The sequence below is a fragment of the Mandrillus leucophaeus genome, unplaced genomic scaffold, assembly GCF_000951045.1.
Source record: "Mandrillus leucophaeus isolate KB7577 unplaced genomic scaffold, Mleu.le_1.0 Scaffold539, whole genome shotgun sequence".
Lineage (NCBI taxonomy): Eukaryota > Metazoa > Chordata > Mammalia > Primates > Cercopithecidae > Mandrillus > Mandrillus leucophaeus.
In genome coordinates this window covers 108,224-125,435 of record NW_012105797.1, presented here as the reverse complement: position 1 = coordinate 125,435, position 17,212 = coordinate 108,224, and the positions used below count along the sequence as shown (strand labels likewise).

Sequence of the window (17,212 nt, the reverse complement as noted above, 5' to 3'; positions counted from 1 at the left end):
GAGATGACTGCAGATTGCTGGCATGCTTTTGGTAGTTTTTTAATAAAGGAGAATAATGCTGACATTGGGCGATCTGCCATAACACTTTCAGCTACAGAGTGCTGTAGTATGTTTTTTTTGTTTTGTTTTGTTTTTAAATTGTATATATTTTTGTTGATTTCAGAAACAAGTAACTTGAGATACTTCTGCTTTGGATCATTACGAAATATTAAAAAATGAACATATAATGGACTTAGTTTCTCTTGAATGCTTACTAAGTATACTAATTGTAAACTTTTTGGTTATACTGTGCAAACAGGTTTGTTTCATTGCCTTAGTATTCCCTGGTTGTCTTTCTAAAAATGTATCTTGCAGTTTACTCCTTCATATTCCCATCTATATTAATAGATGTGTTTTTATACTACAGACACAAGTGTTCATAAGTTGAAATATGTGTTTAGCTTTAGAATCAAATTTAAATTTACTTGAATAATTTTTGTTTGGCCTAGATTTTAAAATATATGTGTATTTGGTGACAGTTTATTGTTATTTTTAGATTCTTGATGAGTATTGAATTCTTAGCATTCATTAGATACTCATGTACGTTTTAATTTTTAAAAACAACTCAGGTATTGTACGTCATCTCATTGTGTTAAGAGACTTGTCATGTTTCTTTAGGTTGCCAGCCGAGTACAGAAGTATTTCATAAAGCTAACGAAAGCTGGCATTCCAGTACCAGGCAGAACACCAAACTTATATATATACTCCAAAAAGGTAAAAGAAAATACATGAAAGTAAACTGTAGATTAAATTTATTAAAGAATGACTATGTAAAAATGTACACATTTGACAGAATAGTGTTGCTGTATTTTAAAACTTCTGTTCATTCTAAGCATTTCCTTATATTGTGCATAAATGCAGGGTAAGGACTCCATTATTGCTACTCAGTGAAATTCTGTGAGCTTTAATGATTCTTCATTATTTTCTTAGGAGTAATATGAATGAGTGCTACTTGAAAGATTTTAGATTCAAAATATGTTAGAAAGGGCTTTGTGAGGGTAAAGTTTTTAGGATATTTGATTATTTAATAAATACAATCAATTTCTGTTTTGTAGATAATGCTATATAAATCCAAGAATAGAAAGATTTATTATATTCTAAAGCCAGGCACAGTGGTGTGCACCTGTTGCCCCAGCTACTTGGGAGGCTGAGGCACGAGGAACACTTGAGGCCAGGAGTTTGAGTCCAACTTAGGCAACATAGAGAGGTCCCATGTCTTTAAAAAAATAAAATATTTTATTTAATCCTTACTACAATTCTTGAAGTATAAATAGTCTTATCATCTTCACTTTACTGACATAATATTAATAGCTGTTATATTGAGGGTCTCTGAGCCAGACTCTACTGTTCTAAAACCTTTTATTAGATAAGGAAACTGGGCCCTCGGGTATGTTGAGTGAATTATCTGGTCACTTAGCTGCTAAGTCTGGGAACCACTGATTCTCTCTCATTCTGGTGCCACGCTTTTTCTACTATTCTCTGTTGCCTTCTACGGTGGAGAAGCTACCATTTCTTTCCCAAACAGGACACTACATTAAAATGTAGCCAGTTTCGGCCTGGCACAGTGGCCTGTAATCCCAGCACTATGGGAGGCCGAGTTCAGTAGATCACGAGGTCAGGACCAGTCTGACCAATATGGTGAAACCCCATCTCTACTAAGAATACAAAAATTAGCCGGGCATGGTGGCACACACCTGCAGTCCCAGCTACCCGGGAGGCTGAGGCAAAAGAATCGTTTGAACGTGGGAGGTGGAGGTTGTAGTGAGCCGAGATTGCGTCACTGCACTTCAGCATTGGTGACAGAGGGAGATTCTGTTTCCAAAAAAAAAAAAAAAAAAAAAAAAGGCCAGTTTCTTGTAATAGCAAAAAATAAAGACACCTAATTGGCTGTTTTAAGTTTCCTTAGTAAGTTATCCTGGTACTTCCCCCCCCGCCACCACTGCCATCTTTCTCGTAAAGAGAAGCTAAGAGTATATCTAGTGCTGTTACCCTTCCATACTGAAGCTATTTAATGTAATTTTACATTAAGAATATTGTCTATACAGTTTCATGTTTTACACATTTAAAAAAAAATTTTTTTTAACCAAGCTTGTTTTAATTTGCCAATTGTTTTAAATGTTTTGGATTTCCCACCAAATATAGCATAACCTGTGTTAGATATGTAGAGTTCATCCTATAACTGTGGAATATCGGAACCTTATGTTAATCAGTGTTTAATGTAAGAGTTCTAATTTTCATGGTTAATTTCTAAGCTAACGTTATAGATGTGTTGTAACCATATGTTTTCATAGTTAACACTGGATAATGATAACAAAAGGAATACTGGAGAACCTACATGTGTTTTTTTCCCTTAGGTGTACTGTATTTTGGCTGTGAAGATCTAGTACAGCTATATTTACAATGATTGTTTGCCATGGTTAAAGTTTAAATTTGGAAGCAGGTGAAATGATGGTTCTCCGTGTAGCTGAGGGTGTTCTTTGTGACTGTGCTATTGATCAAGACAGGCAGGCAGCATAGTGGTAGAAAGTGAGAATTTGGGCACCACACAGGCCTAGTTTATAATCCTTGTTCTACCACTATCTAGCTGCAACACACTGAACAAGAAACCTAACTTCCCTGTCCTCAGTTTTCTCATCTTTAAATTAGAGATGATGATAACTACTTTATAGGAATGTTGTAAGGATTAAATGACATCAGCATAGAGCAAACTTGTCCAACCCATGGCCCACATACCACCTGTAGCCCAGAACAGCTTTGAATGTGGCCCAGGACAGATTGATAAACTTTCTTAAAACATTACAATAGTTTCTTCTTTTTTTTTAGTGTTAGTGTATTTTATGTGTGGCCCAAGACAATTCTTCTTCTAATGTAGCCCAGGGAAGCCAAAGATTGGACAACCCTGGCATAGAATAAGCAGTCAGTCAATGTTAGATAAGTATTTTCAGATATTCATAATGTTATAGATATTTTCCTTTTATTGGGTAGTTTTATTCCTGGCATAGGCCACTTCATCCTCTCTGATCTTCTATAAGATGACCATAAGAGTTCAGTGCAGCCAGCATTTGACTGCCAAGAGTATGATAAATGCTGGGGATACAAATATAAGCTAGATACTGAGCATGTGGTTCATTTTACCATTGTTGGAGTATTTCCTCTACATTTAAAAGAAATTTTTTTAAGGCTAGTTATGCTTAAAATTAAACACAGAAAGCATAGAGAAAGCAACAACATAAGAGTATGCTAAAGGATAGAGTGAAATTCTTCTGATAGACTTGTTGGAAGTAACATTTGTATTTTTTATATTTCTGATTCTTGTAATGATTTTTCACTGTCCCAATTAAAAATTTGTTTTCTTATTTAGTCTTCAACAAGCAGACGACAGCACCCTCTTAATAAGCATCTCTTTAAGCCTTCGACTTTCATGACTTCCCATGAACCACCAGTGTATATGGATGAAGATGATGACCGATCTTGTTTTCATAGCCACATGAGCACTGCTATTGAAGATGCATCAGTAAGTTACCTATTTAGTTATTATACACATCAAGGTATAGAAGAGAGTAGGATTTTCTAAATATTCCACTCTTCAGAGAATGTTGGTTTCTTTTAATGAACAAGTCACATGTATAGTTTTTAAGTAATGTGCTTTTGTGAGGAAAATTTCAAACATATACAAAAATAGAATAGTATAATGAACCTTAGCAATTATCAACCTGAGGCTACCTTATTTTAATCTCTACTCCCTCCCTACCCACCTCAACTCTGCTCTGGATTATTTGGGAGCAAGTCCCAGATACTACACAACAAAATTTTCATATTTATAAAAGGTAATTTATTATATAGTGAAATGTATAGTCACCGTTCATTATTTTTTTTCTAATTTGTTCATTCAGGTTTGGATCCAAATAAAGCCCATAAGCCACAATAGGTTCATTCTCCCTCTTTCACTTTCCTTTTTTCCCCTCTCACAATGTTTTTGTTGAAGAACTGGTTCATTTGTCCTGTAGAATTTTCTAGTATGGATTTTATTGATTACATCTTCTTCTTGTCATTTAATCTGTTCCTCTGTTTTCTGAACTTCCTGTAAATTCATAGTAGGTCAAGAGCATTGATGAGATTCAGATGTATTTGTTTGTTAGGGTGGGCAGGACTACTTCAGGTTTACTTTTGTCAGCCTGGTTGTCTCTTTTTTTGGCATAACAGCCACTGATCATTGCCTAGATCGATTAATTCATTAGATGTTACAGAATAGTGATTATGCTATCATTTTTTCATTTACTTGATGGACTATTTTATAAAGTAATCCCCCTGCCCCCCAGTCAACTATTTGGTTACTCTGAGGTACATATAGAAAAGGTAGGATAATTGCTCGATTCTACCTTTATTTTCTTTTTCTTTTTCTTTTTTTTAGACAAAGTCTCACTCTGTCGCCCAGGCTGGAGTGCAGTGGTGTGATCTCGGCTCACTGCAGCCTCTGCCTTCCAGGTTCAAATGATTCTCCTGCCTCAGCCTCCTGAGTAGCTGAGACTACAGGCGTGTGCCACCATGCCCAGCTAATTTTTGTATTTTCAGTAGAGGCTGGGGTTCACCATGTTGGCCAGGATGGTCTCGATCTCCTGACCTCGTGATCCGCCTGCCTCGGCCTCCCAAAGTGCTGAGATTATAGGCATGAGCCACCATGCCTGACCTATTTTCTGGTTTTTAAAATAATGAGTTCATTTTGTCATATCCTTCAAAGATGACCAATGAGGTTTAAAAATTTTTTTGTATTCTTATAAACTATTGGCCGTAAGTGTATTTAATGTAGTTCAATTCATTGATGTTACTGCCTTTGTTAGTGTTCAAACTGGCCCATATTTGGATAGTTGTAGCCTCTTTAAGTTGGCTTCTAAGTTCTTTTGATAAGACTCTAATAGTGTTTAATAGCTTCTTTAATACCCGTTTTAACAAGGAAAATCCAGGCTTATCTTGTATATTTCCTGCCTCAGACCCAGAGTCAGTCCTTCCTTTTACTGGGAAATGGTATTTAGAGACTATATCCTGACTGTAGTAATGTTACTTGCTGCTGGGTTCACCTTTGTTTCTAGGCCTGTTAATGGACAGAGCTGGGAAATATGATACATTTTTATTTTATTTAAGGATGAAAGACATGATTAAGTTCATATTTTAATTTCAAATTCAATTTAAGAACTCTAGGACTTTTATCTACCCTAATTGTTCTTAAATATGTATCTCCTTTCTCCAGGTTAAAAGTCACAGTTCTCACTTCCTTTGTCTCACACTGCTCAGAACAATCTCAGAATATATTAATAACCAACACTACTATTAATACGGTTCCTGAAAACAGTTTGTTTTTCAGTTCTTTATTTTGTCTTTTATATATATATATCCCTCTACAGAAGTAAAGTCAAATTGGTTTTTAAATTATCTTGGAATAAATAATTCCTCTCAGTTGTTGCCATGGTTGGATATTAATTCACTTTATTTACTTTACATATATAGGGATTTCTTTTTGTTGCTGTTAATATTTTTTATTATTTTACTATTCCTGAAATTATTTTCTCAATATTTAACTGGATTCTGATTCCTTGACTAAAGGACATAAAGATTACCCTATATCTTCCTTAATACTCTGATTATATAGAATTGGAAAAGGATATTTTAATGAAAAGTTATCAAATAAAAAGTAAGCTCCTTGTTCTATAGATTAATCAAATACTGATTGTATACTTTGATATCAAACCACCTTAATAACTGTATTCATAAAAATTTTTAAATTTCCTTTTAAACCTGTCTTTTGAAAAATGACTATCTGCTGTGTCTTAAACATTAGCATTTATGTATAATTTCATACTTTGTGATGATTAGATTTGTACATCTGAGAAATGTTTATTTAAATTTACTGTTAGGCTTTGCTAGGGGTTAGATACATAGTTATGAACAAAATATGTCTGATCTTTGTGCTCATAAATTGTAGTCTTGTGGGAGAAGATAAATGTGTAATCACATCAGTAAATCACACATTTAAAAAAGTGCCTCAGACCGGGCACTGTGGCTCATGCCTGTAATCCCAGCACTTCGGGAGGCTGAGGCGGGCAGATCTCCTGAGGTCGGGAGTTCAAGACCAGCCTGGCCAACATGGTAAAACTTCGTCTCTACTTAAAAAAAAAAAAAAAAAATTAGCCGGGCATGGTGGCACGTGCCTGTAATCTCAGCTATTCAGGAGGCTGAGGTGGGAGAATTGCCTGAACCTGGGAGGTGGAGGTTGCCAGGAGCTGGGATTGCGGCTCTGCACTCCAGTCTGGGCAACAGGAGCAAAAGCTCCATCTCCAAAAAAATAAATTAAAAAGTGCTTCAAAGGAAAAATAGATGCTAACATAATTATTTAAGAGGTACTTAATTTAGATTGAGAGTTTCAGGGGAAGACCTGAGAGGGTGACAGTGAAGATGGTACTTGAAGTATGGATAAAAATTGGCCAGATGAGGAGTGGTGGTGGAGTACTTAAAAGAAGTACAGTTTGGCTCGGCGTGGTGGCTCACAACTGTAGTCCTAGTACTGTTGGAAGCTGAGGCAGGAGGATCACTTGAGCCTTAGAGTTCAGGACCAGCCTGGGCAGCATATCGAGACCCCATCTCTACAAAAAAGAAAAAAGAAAAAATTATTAGCCTGGCATGGTGGTGCATTCCTGAAGTCCCATCTACTCAAGAGGCTGAGATGGGAAGATTACTTGAGCCTGGAAGATTGGGCCTGCAGTGAACCTGGATGATGCCACTGCATTCCAGCCTGGGCGACAGAGGGAGACTCTGTCTTAAAAAAAAAAAAAACAACAAAAAGGCCAGGGACGGTGTCTCATACCTGTCATCCCAGCACTTTGGGAGGCTGAGGCGGGCAGATCATGAGGTCAAGTGTTGGAGACCAATCTGGCCAACATGGTGAAACTCCGTCTCTACTAAAAATACAAAAATTAGCCGGGCATGGTGGCACATGCTTGTAGTCCCAGCTACTTGGGAGGCTGAGGCAGGAGGATCGCTTGAACCCAGGAGGCAGAGGTTTGCAGTGAGCCGAGATCGTGCCACTGCACTCCAGCCTGGGAGACAGAGTGAGATTCCGTCTCAAAAAACAAAACAAAACAAAAAAACCCAAAACCCTCAGAAAAACCCACAAAAAAACAAAACCCAAAGGTACAGTTTGACAAATTGGCAAAATACAGTAGAGTGGATTGGATTTGATGTAATTTTTGTTGTTGTTGAGTTTATTTATTTATTTAAAAATGAGTGCCAGTTGAAATTATTCTGATCACTTTAAAATAGCTACTCAAAATGTATATTTATGAAGCATCTTGTGGAAAAATTTATAGATTTTAGTTTCTCTTTTCAAAAAGCAATAGCCAGAACAATTATTTATATGTTATTTCCTCTGTGGCTTCAAAATCTGTATACAGTTTTAGCTCCATTTGATATTAGTCCCCTTTAAGTAAGTTTAAAGTGATTATGATTAGGAAATCTATGAGGTTTAAAAAATTTTTTGTTTTAATTATGGTAAAATACACATAACATGAAATTTACCATCCTCACCATTTTTATAGTATAGAGTTCAGCAGTGCTACGTACAGTCACATTATTGTGCAGCCAGTCTCCAGAGCTCTCAGCTTACCTGACTCAAACTCTGTACCTATTAAACATCTGCCCAACACCCCTCTTTCTAGCCTCTGGCAATCATTATTCTGCTTTCTGTATCTATAAATTTGACTACTCTGCATTCCTCAAATAAGTGGAAGCATACAGTATTTGTCCTTTTGTGACTGGCTTGTTTCACCCAGCATATGCTCTTCAGGGTTCATCCATTTTGTAGCATGTATCACAATTTCCTTTTTAAGGCTGCATTATATTCCATTGTATGCCACATTTTTATCCATTCATTTGTTGATGGATACTTGGGTTGCTTCCGCCTTTTGGCTATTGTGAATAATGCTACTGTGAACATGGGTATACAAATATCCTGCTTTCAGTTCTTTTGGGAAGTAGAATTGCTAGATTGTATAGTAATTTTATGTTAAACTTTTTGAGGAACCACCATATACTGTTTTCCATAGGAGCTGTACCATTTACATTCTCACCAGCAGTGCACAAGGATTCCAGTTTATTTACATCCTTGCCAACATTGGTTATTTTTTGTTTTCTTTTTTTAGTAGTAGCCACCTACTAGGTGTGAGGTGATTTAACTTTTCTTAACCTTAGCCTTGCTGATCACATGTAATCATATCCTTAGCATTTAAATGCAAATTTAAAAATTAAAAGTGTTTACACTCTTTGCATTTGCAAAATACCTGAATTAAGTAAATTTCATTGTGACATTTCTTACTATATTATCTAATTATTTGGGTCACTTATTTATTAGTGTATAGCATTACTTTTGTTGTCTTTCTCAGTGGTGACACAGGATGGTAATAATCATCTAACATCTTTAGTTGACAAGAATTTGAAATGGATAGTGGGGACAGGCGCAGTGGCTTGTGCTGTAATCCCAGCAATAAGTGAGGCCTAGAGGAACAAATCGCTTGAGCCCAGAAGTTCGATACCAGCCTGAGCAACATGACGAAACCCATTTCCACACACACACACACACACACACACACACACACACACACACACACAAATTAGCCAGGCTTGGTGGTGTGCACCTGTCATACCAGCTACTCAGGAGGCTGAGGTGGGAGAATCGCTTGAGCTTTGGAGGTTAAGGTTGCAGGGAATCCCACCATTGCACTCCAGTCTGGGTGACAGAAACCCTCTCTCAAAACAAAAACAAAACAAAGCAAAAAAACAGGAAAAAGTGGGAGATAGATCGATGAAGTGTGAAATTGTAAAGAATCTTTTACTCAGCTGAAGACTTTGGACTTGATGCTGTAAATAGTCAGGAAACCATTGGGAACTTTTAAGTAATAGTAGGGGCAAAGGAGGGGGTGGATACTAGAGGACCGATTTGAGAGAGATTGTAGAAGATATTAAGAAATGACAGGATTTGTTACATTCGATATAAAATGGAGTGAAAAACTGAGGATAACACTTAGATTTCTGACTTGGGCTGCTTTGTGTAAGCTTTTGTTTTCTTGATGTAAAATAACATAGCACTTAATACCTAATGTAGCAGGAGGAATGGGTGGGGTAGGGCTTGTCTGGTCCAGGATTGGGAATTTACAGAACATGGATCAGAGAATTGCAGATGCTTTTAGGAAATTAGTGAGCATGGGATCAGTCATGAGTAGCAAAGGAAAGAAATGGATCCTGGGTGGCAGAGCACAAATGAATTGGGAGAATAGGAAGCAGAATAGTGATTAGAAATTTCAATGAGGTTAAAAAAAAAGCTGATTATTTGGGGTGAGAATATGAGAGAAGTAGGAATAACAGTGGAGGTAGGAAATCTAAGCTTAATATTTTGGATGTAAAATACTTAGAGTTGAAGGCAAGGTCCAAGGTATGGCTGTTGGAATGGGAGACTCTGAGAAGGAATGAAGATGAAGATCATTTCAGTAGAATCAGTCTAAGATTAGAGGCCAGAAATAGCGAGTTGGGCATCTGTGATAATCTTGAAGTTGTCTAGGATGATGAACCACAGTGTTGTCAGCAATTTTAAATAGACGAATTTTGCATGTTAACATTTTTGAGTAGAAAACTGCTGTCAATTGGGAGGTGGGGGATGGTCCTGAACATATGTATCTAAAAGTTCGGAATCATAAATAGACTTTATACCTTGAAGACCAGTTTATTAAGGGATACTTCAATTTAATATATTATTTTTAAATTTTGAGACGGAGTCTCGCTCTGTCTCCCAGGCTGGAGTGCAGTGGCATAGTCTTGGCTCACTGCAACCTCCGCCTCCCAGGTACAAGCAATTCTCCTGCCTCAGCTTCCCGAGTAGCTGGGATTATAGGTGCGTGCCACCATGCCCAGCTAATTTTTGTATTTTTAGTAGAGACGGGCTTTTGCCATGTTGGCCAGGCTGGTCTTGAACTCCTGACCTAAAGTGGTCTGCCCATCTCGGCCTCCCAAAGTGCTGGGATTACAGGCGTGAGCCACTGCACCTAGCCTGCTTAATTCATTTATATAGTTTTTACTGTTTATTTCTTTTACAGTCTATTGTAAATAGTCATCTTTGTAACTCAGTTCATCCTGTTGAGTAAGAGAGAAGTGTTCTACTTTGATCATTGGGAGTACAGAGCAAAAAACAAGAGCAGAGATTGGTTTGTTTATTATTGAGAAAGTGTCATGTTTACAGGAGCAAATGTAAGAACCTGTTAGATTGGAGAAAAGAAACTTCCTTAAATGAGGGAGAAGTAGATTACAGGTCACTCAGGTAACCGTGAAAATGTAAAGATGGGATTGGGTTTGCAATAGTGTGTAACAGAGGTGAGAATCATGGCCGCGCTTCCCTTTTACCTGCATTGAAGTAGTCTGCTACAATTCAGAATTACTATTGTGTTTAAAGAAAAGTCCTCCAAAAGCATTAGTGGAAAATACTGCTAATAGCAGCACTAATTTTCTATGAGTACTAAAAGGTATTTTAAAAATGAAAAATATCAGTAGAAAAATATTCTGTATCAGTATTTCTTACCCTTAATTCATTTTCATTACCAAACCAACATTTTTATTTTGTTTTTTTTGATAGGATGACGAAAGTATTCCTATTATGTATAGGAATTTACCTGAATATAAAGAACTATTACAGTTTAAAAAGTTAAAGAAGCAGAAACTTCAGCAAATGCAAGCTGAAAGTGGATTTGTGCAACATGTGGGCTTTAAGGTAAGTTCTACTTAATTTTAGTATTCATTTAATTTTATTTTTTTATTTATTTAGAGACAGAGTCTTGCTCTGTTGCCCAGGCTAGAGTGCAGTGGCATGATCTCAGCGCACCGCAACCTCTGCCTCCTGGGTTCAAGCGATTCTCATGCCTCAGCCATCCAAGTAGCTGGGATTATAGGTGTGCGCCACTACGCCCAGCTAATTTTTGTATTTTTAGTAGAGATGGGGTTTCACCATGTTGGCCAGGCTGGAGTATTCATTTAATTTAAAAGGGTGATAAGAGTTAAAGTGGTTTCTGTAGTGTTAAACTCCAGAATTGCTAAGCATGTAGGAAAAAAGTTTATCTTTTATCCCATTCATTTATACAAAGTAATGGTGCCATCGTTCCTGATGTGAAGAGTGTATTATTTACCAGAGTGAAGACAAACATACAGGTAGCTATCAATTGAGGTAAAATGTGAGGCGCTTTTATTTAGCTGTTTCTCTTTTTGTTGCTGTTGTCCGTGGATCAGAAATGGGGTTTTTTTCCCCTTTCTGATTGAGAGGCTAATAGAAATACATATACTTATTCCGCAGACTTTTGTAACACACATTATGTTCCAGGCACTTTGCTAAGTGCTAGAGATTCAGCAGTAAACAAGACAGACTCAGTTCTTGCCCTTATGTTGTTTTCATTCTCATAAGGTATTTAGAGAAGTTAAACAAAATAGTTGAGTGTGGCTAGAGTACATACTAGAGAGTAGTTAGAGGCTGCTTGCACCGCCTTGGAAATTTTGCCAAGGAACTCACACTATCCTGAGGTTGTGGGGGAACCATTGAATGATTTTAAGCAGAAAGTAACATGAAATTTACGTTTTGAAAAGATCATTCTAGTTACTTAAACTATTGGGGGTGATGATCTTTAGGAAAGCAGTGGGTTTGAAACTGACCAGCTTTTCCCCTCATCATTTTGGCCATAGTATGGAAACTTAATTAGAGGAAGGCAAGACTAGAGTCAAGGAAACCGGTTAGAGATTCTTTTGATAATTTAGACAAAAGATGAGGGTGTCCTGAACTTGACTGGTGGCCATGGAAATAAAGATTGGCAAGCTTGAGAAGCCTTTAGGCATTAGAATTGACTTGGTTGGACTGGAGGAAGTAATAATGAGACCATAAACTTGGTGGTGTTGGTGGGTAGACAGGAAAGTATTGATGTGTGCTGTGACTGGTAAACCAAATTGAAAACAAAGTTGTACCTTTGATCCTCTAGAGTAGGCAGTAATCATACTATATTAAATGATTTTCCCTCTTGATCTTTCAGTGACCCTACTTCTCCATTAGAGATTTTCCTAACTGGCAGCTCTGGCCTTTCAAAAAGAAACTTGCTTCCCTTCTCCTAATTTTGCTGCAAAACCCAGCCATGGCTTGTTTGCCAGTCTGGCAGCCACTATAGTTGACCAGATGATCAAAGAAACTAGAAATGATATATCGTTTGATTTCCAGAAGTGCACAGAATACTCTGAGGACTATCATGATGCCACCACGCTGAAAAAGAGCCAGATCTGCCTTTTTCACCTGATGGGCATTGGTTATTAGGAGTCTTTAGGCTTTGGAGAGTGATTCAATAAGATAAAATTCAGACAGAATTTTACTGTTGCCTGCGTTCCTGTCAGCCAAGAGAACCTGTTAAAACAATTCTGTATCATATTTGGATAGTTTTAACTATGGTATTAACTCTCTGTTTCTCAACCATAGTCATCATACAGTGGTCTGAGTTACCTTTCAAGTAGATGGTTACAAATAACAAAACCACCCAAGTTGAAGATGATTTACTTTTAAAAATTTTTAAATAAATTTAAGCTGATTGAAGATTATCCCTTCTAATGTTCCTCTCACTCATGCATACCTTGATGTTGAGTGGATGGAATTTTACCTAGTTTGCTAGAAATTATCTCTGACATATAACCATTTGTGTGGTATATTACTGTCCTGTGCATGGAGAGATAGGAGAAGATGTCTATGTGCACATCGTATGTTTCCTTGTGGAGAATAAAAAGTCGTGGAACAGTATAATTTAATACATTTTCTCTCTGAATCTGTTATAGTGTGATAACTGTGGCATAGAACCCATCCAGGGTGTTCGATGGCATTGCCAGGATTGTCCCCCAGAAATGTCTTTGGATTTCTGTGATTCTTGTTCAGACTGGTAAGTATTTTCTTCATTGTCAGTCTTCAACTTAGACAAGAAAAGAGCTTCTCAGCCATTAGTGAATTTGATTTCCAAACATAGAAAATATTAATAGTCACACTGAGTGAATTAAACTTTGTTGTTCTAGGCAATTAATTTTTTCCTGTAATCATACCACATATCAGGTAACTTTGCATTACAGATTTTGATAGATTAATGGATTTAAACAGGGAGAGCTGTGAGGAGGCTTTGTAATACACAGACTAAAATGCATCCAATACCTTGTAATGATATGTGTCTTTTTTTCTTTGCAGCCTACATGAAACAGATATTCACAAGGAAGATCACCAATTAGAACCTATTTATAGGTCAGAGACATTCTTAGACAGAGACTACTGTGTCTCTCAGGGCACCAGTTATAATTACCTTGACCCAAACTACTTTCCAGCAAACAGATGACATGGAAGAGAACATCATTTACTAGTCCTCTTCAACACATAGCAATGGTATCATTGTTAATTATGTGCACAGTTTGGAAAGATTCTCTGCTTTCCCAGAAATGACACTCACAGCATGAGAGCTTCCTGAGTGTTCTCGTCAAGTACAGCTCTGCACCGTTGTGGCTCTAGATCACTGTTCAGCAGCTGAACATTCCTGGTGAGCAAAGGGTTTCCCTGGTGAATTTTTCACCACCGCATTTTAGGTGGTGATCTTAAATGGGTGAAATGGAACGAGAGCACACATTAAAGAGAGAGTAAATTCCAAAGGTTTCAAAGAACTTGGTGATAAATATGATAATGAGAAGACAAAGTATTTATATTAAAACAGTTTAGTAGCCTTCAGTTTTGTGAAAATAGTTTTCAGCACAGAAACTCACTTCTTTAGACAAAGTTTTAACCAATGATGGTGTTTGCTTCTAGGATATACACTTTAAAAGAACTCACTGTCCCAGTGTTGGTCATTGATGGCCTTTAGTAAATTGGAGCTGCTTAATCATATTGATACCTAATTTCTTTTAACCACAATGAATTGTCCTTAATTACCAACAGTGAAGCACTACAGGAGGCAACTGTGGCACTGCTTCCTTAACCAGCTCATGGTGTGTGAATGTTATAAAATTGTCACTCAGATATATTTTTAAATGTAATGTTATATAAGATGATCATGTGATGTGTACAAACTATGGTGAAAAGTGCCAGTGGTAGTAACTGTGTAAAGTCTCTAATTCACAACATTAATTCCTTTAAAATACACAGCCTTCTGCCTCTGTATTTGGAGTTGTCAGTACAACTCATCAAAGAAAACTGCCTAATATAAAAATCATATATATGGTAATAATTTCCCTCTTTTGTAGTCTGCACAAGATCCATAAAAGATTGTATTTTTATTACTATTTAAACAAGTGATTAAATTTAGTCTGCGCAGTGAGCAAGAGTTCACATGCATTCTTTTATACTGCTGGATTTTGTTGTGCATCATTTAAAACATTTTGTATGTTTCTTCTTATCTGTGTATACAGTATGTTCTTGAATGATGTTCATTTGTCAGGAGAACTGTGAGAAATAAACTATGTGGATACTGTCTGTTTATATTATAGAATGTTTGTTGTGACTTCCTTTTGGTTAGATTTTGGATTTTTTTTTTTTTTTAACCAGTGTTAAAACCAGAAATTGGTATTTTTAAAAATGGTTTGCTTCACATATTTAAGAGTTTTCTTTCCGTCATTTATGAAGAATAAGGAATATATTATGGAAAAGAGGGTGATCTTAAGCAACCCTGTAAAAGACGGTAATGTTTTTTACTCAGTGTGTGCCAAAACACTAAATTAAACTAGCTTACAAAAAGGAAACACAGACCATGGTTAAAGAAAAAGGCAGTTATTAATGCTGAGGTGTGAATACTAAAGTTGAAATTTTTTTTTTCTAGTTGTGTCTCATGAAAATAAGCCCCCATGTATTTAAACAGATGGCTTTTGAAAAATCACCTTGTTTCCTGGAAATTATTATTAACTATAGGAAAAGATAGTATAAATATTCTAAGATTGATTGTTATATTTGACCCAATTTTTAGAATCACCTGTTTTTTCCTATTTTAAATCAAGGGAACATTATTTACTAGTTCTCTTCAGTACATAGCAGGGTACTAAAATCATACCCTGAATTGTTTTTTAATTGAGAAAAGTAATAAAATTTTAAATATAGAAATATGAGAATTTTAAAGTAATATATTGATTAAAGATCACTGATGATATAGATATAATATATCATAACAGAAGGAAAAGTAATGGACTTGAGCTTAACTTCTCACCCTGGAATTATTAGTGGGGTGAAGAGGGAAATCATTAGCATTCTGGGCATTTTTATATTAAATGGTTTGTGAATATGCCAGAAGATCTGCTTTCAACTTGTAATTAGACAAGATAGTAACACTTGATGGTAACTTCTATGTTTGTGTAGAAATAATACCAGTTAGTTTTGGAAAGCCATTCAGATCCATTCAAAAATTCCATAAAGTATGATGTATGCTTTGGAAGAGGGCTATGAGTGATACAATTGTTATATAAATGGAATAGACAAACCACTTGAATGCATTTTTCAAGGGCAAACATTTTTTGAGATTTTTGAGTAATAGAGGATTTTTCTGCTTGAGCAGAAGGTGTGTTTGTTTTGCATTTTTCAGCTCCAAGCAAATAGCCCCCATGGTTTTAAAAGGCCCTGAAGTTCGGATAGTAGTAGGTAGTGTTTTGTTGTTGTTTTAATTTGAGAGTTGCAGGAATAATGGGCAGAGCTGTCATTTGCCAGTCGGCCACCATCTGCCTACAGAGAATTATTGGACTGAAAGCTAAAACAGACTGTAAAAGACCTACTTGCTAAAGCATTGCTTATTCAGTGGTATTCAGTAGATAAGATCTATTTCCTGATATATTGTGCTCAAGTTATTTGCACATCTTAAGAAACTTTTAATATCTAAAACCATTGCTGTAAGGTTTAGGCAGAGGAGGTTTCCTTTCGTGTGATGCATAATAATAATAGAAAACACTGATACAGTGTTTACTATGTGCCAAGCAAGCATATAATAACTAATTCTTAACTGTATGAGGCAGGTTCATTTATTATCCTGTTGTCATATGAGGAAATCTAGCCAGAGAGAAGTTAACTAACCTGCCCAAGGTCATATAGTTAGTAAAGCGGTGATGCTTGAATTTTAACCTAGACAGATTACTTCAGAGTCAGCGTCTGCCTTACTACCCTGTTTCCTGAGCAGGAATTTCCCCTTGTGTCAGGCAACACTAGGTGTTAGGAGTGGAGGTGTGCAGGTGTTGCCTTACATTCTGTTTTCCTGATGTCGTGTGCTTTCTAAGAGTACAGACCTGAGCATATGTCCAGGCTTGCAAAGTCTCAGGCAAAGGTGGGACTACAGCTTGTGTTTCCTGCCTCGGGTAGGATTTTCTTCTATGCATGTTGGGTGCTTCTCACTTAACCTAATAGTATGCCTTGTCTGTTTTCCCCCCTTCCCCTTTTTGTTTAAATTAATTCACAGAACACAAAAATTTGCTAGGTATGAGGAACATTTAAAAAAATGAAATAGAGAAAATGGTACATCACATGTAATAAAGATAAATAGTTTTGTGAAATGTCTTTTTCAATCATATATATAAGTGTTGTGTGCTATATAAAACTATTTCTTATTGTGGATAATGAAGTTTGAAGCCTGTTGTTCATCTATGGATGCACTGGATGGGATTGGAAGTCTTCAGATTTCAGTAGGTTCTTCCACAAGCTTATGAAGACATTGTCCTGTTTAGGCTGTAAACTGTTTTTATTTCTTGATGAAAAGTGTTCTTCTACTTATGTGATCCCTTTTTTTCTACAGTTCATGTAGCTAGTTAACTAGACTTTTCAGAGTTATAATACATTTAGCTCCATGAGAACAGAGACCATCCATGTCTGTCTGTATCTCTAGGGCCTGGCATTTAATCGATTCTCAATAAATATGTGTTGGTTCTATGACCAACATTTTGGTCAGTTTACATTTTTTTTCTCCAGGAACTTAAGAGACACCACCTATTACTGAGTATGTCTGTGAGATCCTTAAGAGGCCTTGCATCAGAAGGTCATCTTGACAATGCTGTGAGAGGACGGGGGAATTGGATTCTATCTTACCCGAAGGCTGTGGTTCAACACTGGGTGGCAGACGTGGTTTTG

General features: G+C 36.6%; 1 protein-coding gene across 2 annotated transcripts in view; it reads left to right on the top strand.

Annotated features, from left to right (window-relative positions):
- Positions 1-14,603, top strand: part of ZZZ3 (zinc finger, ZZ-type containing 3) — a 121,719-nt gene extending 107,116 nt beyond the window's left edge. For both annotated transcript variants that reach the window (XM_011997360.1, XM_011997361.1), the window contains exons 11-15: positions 658-753; positions 3,401-3,553; positions 10,706-10,840; positions 12,925-13,025; positions 13,322-14,603. In XM_011997360.1, the coding sequence (XP_011852750.1) occupies positions 658-753; positions 3,401-3,553; positions 10,706-10,840; positions 12,925-13,025; positions 13,322-13,466 (630 nt within the window). In that variant the 3' untranslated portion in view covers positions 13,467-14,603. The remainder of the gene's footprint in view (positions 1-657; positions 754-3,400; positions 3,554-10,705; positions 10,841-12,924; positions 13,026-13,321) is intronic.
- The last annotated feature ends 2,609 nt before the right edge of the window (positions 14,604-17,212 follow it).